This window comes from Nothoprocta perdicaria, unplaced genomic scaffold, assembly GCF_003342845.1.
Source record: "Nothoprocta perdicaria isolate Ctin4 unplaced genomic scaffold, notPer1 scaffold_547, whole genome shotgun sequence".
Lineage (NCBI taxonomy): Eukaryota > Metazoa > Chordata > Aves > Tinamiformes > Tinamidae > Nothoprocta > Nothoprocta perdicaria.
The window spans coordinates 28,448-34,130 of NW_020455807.1; the positions used below are offsets into that span (position 1 = coordinate 28,448).

The window sequence follows — 5,683 nt, forward strand, 5'->3', positions numbered from 1 at the left end:
TTTGTTTGTTTGTTTGTTTGTTTTTGTTTTGTTTCTGATACTCAAGGCATTTGATGCCCCAGATGAAGAAATCTCAACCGGCTGTGATGGAGAACATCCAGGCTGTAAAACCCCCTGACTGGGAAATGGAAAGTAGAAAACACGAGAGGCCAGAAAACATCCTTGCATCTTCTCAGCTCACAGAGCAGGAACTCAAGGCTCTGACAGCTCCCTTACAATCCATCCCCGAAATGGAGTACGAAGCACCACCAGCTGATGCAGTGGGAAATACAGAGCGAGCCATCAGGACCTCTGTTGAGCTGCTGCAGGATGCGAGGAACTTTACACCAAGCTATGAAGAATTTGACTACCCTGGGGAGATTTTCACCCTGCCAGGCCCCTATGAAGATGATGCCTTCCAAAACCTTCCTCTCTTCGAGAATTGCTCCCCAGCCTCTTCTGAATCCAGCTTAGACATTTGCTTCCTTAGGCCTGTTAACTTCACGTCAGAACCAGAGAGGACAGATCATGCCTTACAACCGTTGCCTAAGAGCTGTACTCCTGTAAGCAGCAGCACTTACAAGCGTGAGATGTTCCACAGCAAAGGCAAGCAGCTGAGCAGGTCCCTGAAGGAGCTGCCGAGGAGCGCTGAGGGTGTGAGCACCAGGCTCTACAGCACGAGGAGCAGCAGTGGAAGCCGACTCCAGCAGAAGCAGGAGAGAAATGTCCAGCCTCACATGATCTCAGCTTCAGCTCGAAGCTCCCAAAGGAGCTACTTCCCCCCACAGAGAGGAGCGGGTGAAAAACAGAGCTTTTTGGAAGTAAGGAGGCATAAATAGGAGAAAAGAAAGGCACGTGGTGGTGCAAAAGCAGCAGCAGGATCTGAGATAGTTAGGGGAGAACATGCCAAAATAGCTTCCAAGTCTGCACATTCAAAGCCCTATTCTGTATGTACATTCCCAAGGGAAGGACAAGATGCAGGACAGCTCCTTTTCAYACATACCTTCCCCAGGGACAGGCATGGGCTTGCGATATGCAGCTGTCTGAGTGCAGAGCTGGATTTCCCTGGAGACAAACTAGTCTCTTGTGTTTCTTCAGCTTCCACTGAGTTCCCCTTTTGAGTAAATGCTGAATCTGATCAAGGCCATAAGGTACAAGCAAAAATATTTTAAATGAGTGCTATATGTTGGCATTCAGTTAAAAAGGTGCCCTTTCACCTGCTGCAAGGAGGAGTGCTGGGATAAGAAATTTAGGATCAGATCCTCCACTGGTGCAAAACAGCGCGACTGCCATGTCAGCCCATTTGCACCAGCAAGGATCTGGTCCACGGTTTTGGTTTCACCTGCATTTGCTCTATGGCCCTTGGAGCCACGTTGAAGTCTGGGGAAAAGAGAACCCAGCAATTGCATCCCTGTCCCTTGGACAATTCCTGGCATGTCAGGTGGCACTCCAGTCCTGCAGGTGCACCAGGCCTTGCAAGAACATTTCTGCAGTTTGCAGTGCCCATTCAGAGTGAGCTTTGACTTGCAGCAGTCAGGGGAGAGGCAGAAACGAGTATCTCTGTGCCCTTACACCTCCTTGGGAAGAGGCTTCCATGCTAGGCTGATGTCTCCCTGCAGCACGGAGAAACTCTCTCCTGTTCAAATGAGGCAAGGGATAAGAAGTTTGCAGATGATGATGGGAGATTCCCGAGAGCCTGACTGAAAAGGCAGCAGGGAGACCTTAAGGAAAAGAAAAGTCTAGCAAGTGAGAGTAAAGCCTAGCAAGTGGTGATGGAGAACTGAGCAGAGGAGGTGAAGCAGAGAAAGAAGAGCTGTAGGGACACAGCCCAACCAGAAAAACAGATCTTGCCCCTGCTGCACAGAGCAGGATGCAGATGGGAACTAGTCCATCATAGCTGCTGTTATGTTGGYTACAGCCTCTGCAGGACGTGGTCTCTCCCAAAGGAGACCACTGCAGCAGAGGTGGGCTCAGTTGGAGGAAAAGGGGCCTCTCTGGAACCACACTGAGGTACACAGCCCTGAGTCTCCTGAAAGGGAGAGAGATCTTTCAGTGGCACATTTACCACAAGGTGTGTGCTAATGAAAGCCTCTTGCTCCACAGACAACCAACCAGGGAGCAGCAGAGCCAACAGAAGAGTTTCACCCATCCCTTCAGCTAGGGAAGCCTCCCTCTTCTAAGGTAAATGGAGTTAATGAGTGAGGATGGGGGCAGAAAGGACCTGCTCCTTCAACTCCTCATGCTGTCTTGCTCCCTTGTTGGCCAAAGAAGAGGCTAGCAAGGCTTTTCTACACAGGAAGTTAGTGAGGAAAGCTTCAGTTCCCTCTAACAGTGCCTCTTCATGCCTCTGCCAATGCCCTGGCTTCACAGAGCCTTCAGCAAGCTCTCTGCAGAGGTACCAGCACTGCTGAGACCTGAGTGACGCTATTATCCTACAGCCTTGTCAGCACCTTGTTACCCACCAGGTCCCTCCTCCTAGCACAGAGAGGGCGAAAGAGAAAGGGACAAGGACGTGAGGTTGCAAACGCTGGTTAAATTGTCTTTTCCCTTTTAGGAGCTCCATGCAGAAGACAACACCAGGTTCTGCCAGAAGGATGACAATGAGCAAACATCCTTCAGCGACCACAACCCGCGGCACGAGCCCAAGGGGGGTTTCCGGAGCTCCTTCCGCAAGCTCTTCAAAAAGAAATAAGCAGCCCCAAGGGAGGCAGGCGGCAGCCTAAGTGCCACTGGGCCTCCCAGGTCCCTGAGGGTGGAGACAGACAGCGAGGCCCTGAGATCCCCTTTGGCTAACACAGTAGGTGGAGGGAGGAGTGGTCGAGAGCTGCCTCTCCCACAGCGGCCTTGCACACACACGCAGCCTGCTCTCCCTGGCRCAGGGGAGCTCCGGGCTATGGGTTGAAGAAGAGCTCAGCCAGCAGGTCCAGTAAGTGCAGGGACTTGCTAGCTTTCACCCCTGCCTGACTTAAGCCTACCTTCCCTTGGAGTTTTGGAAAGCTTTGGCCAAATCTAAGTCTCTTCTCCTCCCTCTCATCCTCCAAGGTTGCTCAGTTTCCTTTAACATCTCTGCTCTTCCACATTGAAACCAAGCCTAATCTGGCTCACCCACAACAGAAAGGCTTTGTCTTTGCAGCATTTGCACTCTGATCTGAAGTTCTCTTCTTTCCATCAATTTCCAAAGAAAACCYATCGTCAACGATGTTTTCCAGGAAGCCATATATCATTATCCAGCTGGGTTGAAGAGATCCAACAAATTATCTGCAGACACACCAGGTTTAGCGAACAACATCCTTCCCTTTGGACTTCCATTGCTCTCTGAAATCTTGCTCTACTTTTTATTCAACTTACTGAATGTGTTTCTCCTTGAATTGCCTCCTACCATATGACTCTCTACTCTTGCTGTCAGGATCATCTGTGTCTCCAGGCAGGTGGCATTGGTTGAAATCAGGGCCTGCCATAGGGCACAAACACTTCTACGCTCTCTCCAATCATGAACTGACGCCAACACCGACACAGTCAGCCAGTGTCCTGGCTTTTGGCCTGTAATACATTTTGAATACTCTTTGCTAATTCTCTTTGGTCTGACCCCTCTGTACAAGCCCCAGCATGTGCAGCACCCTGTTTTGAAGCAGCTCTTCTAGCTCACGTTGAGGCATCATGAAAGGCAAGGCAATGGTGCCCCACATGCCACATCACAAGCACTCCCTTTTACGTGACTGTACTCTTCTCACAACAAAACCACAAGCATCCCCTCTCCATGCCTCCAAATGAAAGATCCTTAGCAATGCTGTTTTAGGCTAGATTGTAGCTTGTGTTGAAGCAATGATATGGAGGAAAATACAGCTCTTCTCGTGCACTATCCATGCCACACCTCAGCAGCAAAAGCAACTGATGGCTCAGCATTGTGGTATTAGCTGAAGCTGGGGCATCCTGAGGACAGTTTCAGGAAAAAAAAAAAGGTGTTTTTCTCATCTTCTTTTGACAGAGTTCTGACACCAGTCTGTCCTCATATCTGAAGAGGCTGTGAATTGTCTCAGTGGGGCCGACAACAACCTCCTGTGGGACAGGGTGTTGAGATGAGGGGCTTGGTACACCAACACCTGCACAAGGTGACCACACCTGGCGCCCCATATCTCCCCCTACGTGGAGGGGTAAAAAGAAGAGCACTCAACATGCTGTACAGCTCTCCAAGAAGCAGCAATGCTAAAGGGAGGGCAGGAAGCCAGTAACCTAGGCTGCAGTGGCTAACCAGCAAGAGCAGACACCCAGGGCCTACAGCTTGGTAACAGTGCCAGCTGAATTGCCATCATCAAATCTGCTTTTCCTCCTCTTGGGGAGGGAAAGAGGTTTGCTTGAAAAGGGGGGTTAACCCAACCCAAGCAAAATTTGCCTTTTATCTCAGTCAAAGCTTTTCCGACATTTCAAGAAAGCAACCAAGAAAAACTCTAGAGATTAAAATGGTTTGGCCAAGCAAAAGTCCAGAGACTAGAATGTTTTAGCCAATGCCTTTCCTGTATAGCTGAGTGGACCCCAAATAGTTCCCAAAACAGCAATCTCTCTTTCTTCTTAAGTGAAGGGGGACATTTGTGCTAGAAATTTTTTGGCGTATCTTTTGAAAGTTATTCTGGGATTTTTTTTGAGGTTTTGAGTGAAAAAAAAAGTTCAATCTCTTCCTCTCTCCCTTGCATCCTCATCAAGTTACAAGTTCTCTGGCCTCTTCTACCTAGCACTGCTCCACACTGACCATCCACACACTCCTGCAACAGCCAAAGTCAGGTTAGCCTGTACGTAAGAAGAGGCATTGGATTTGCTGCTCACACCTGCCAAAGAGATGTCAGGACAGAAATGGGGACAAAAGGGAACACCTACCTGGCTATATCTCTTGAATAAAGAAATCTTTCCAGAATGGCAGGCTCTCGCTTGTAAAATGCACATGGATTTTAGCTTCTGTTTTACTGATTTAAAGCATAGTGAGATTGATGGATATTATTTCTTTCTGCTCTTGTGTGAGTTCCTACTTCCAGCCCTGTACTTATCATTTGAGATGTCCTGAATCTTTCCTTGTACCTGCTCAGAATCTGCAAAGTGTACATAAAATGAGTAGAATGATGCTCAGAAAAACATAGCCTCTTGTAGGATCCAACTCAACCTCATCTTCAGTATGTGTGCGTTCCGGATTATTTTTCTTCCTGTGCCAAATAAATGTTGCTTTTAAATAACACTGTTGTGTCTTTTGCACTGAATCAGCCATTAGGTTGCAACCTTTAAATGGATGAATGCATGTTTCCCATGTCTCTCTCCCAGGCAACAACCTACAAAATCCTGTCCACATATGAAGTCATGTGAGAGGATGGTGCTCTATACACCCAATCCCATTGCTTTCCACACAACACTCAGCTGAAAAGCTCTCTTATATTTGGCTTCTGCTAGTTAGGGTGCTGCTCAGCTAGTGCAGCTCAGTGTGACATTTCTTCAGTGCCACTTTCTGCTGCTTCTGTTACAAATGAACCAGTCTTCACAAAAAATATAATAAATCCCACAAGCCCACTCACATCCATGCCACTGTAATTTCAGCTATCCAGCTAAACAAGAGACTTCAGTATCTTCTTGTCTAGCAAACACCTGTCATGTATCAAGTTTCCTCATGGTTCACTCCAACTACCAGTGCTGTGCACACATCTCACCATTGCCTCATTCTCAGAAG

At 48.2% G+C, this 5,683-nt stretch overlaps 1 protein-coding gene across 1 annotated transcript in view; it reads left to right on the forward strand.

The window, feature by feature from the left end:
* The window catches only part of ARHGEF33 (Rho guanine nucleotide exchange factor 33), a 23,028-nt gene extending 20,350 nt beyond the window's left edge, over positions 1 to 2,678 (forward strand). The window contains exons 14-15 of the mRNA XM_026048522.1: positions 47 to 800; positions 2,534 to 2,678. Coding sequence (XP_025904307.1) covers positions 47 to 800; positions 2,534 to 2,671 — 892 coding nt within the window. The 3' untranslated portion in view covers positions 2,672 to 2,678. The remainder of the gene's footprint in view (positions 1 to 46; positions 801 to 2,533) is intronic.
* Positions 2,679 to 5,683: the final 3,005 nt, after the last annotated feature.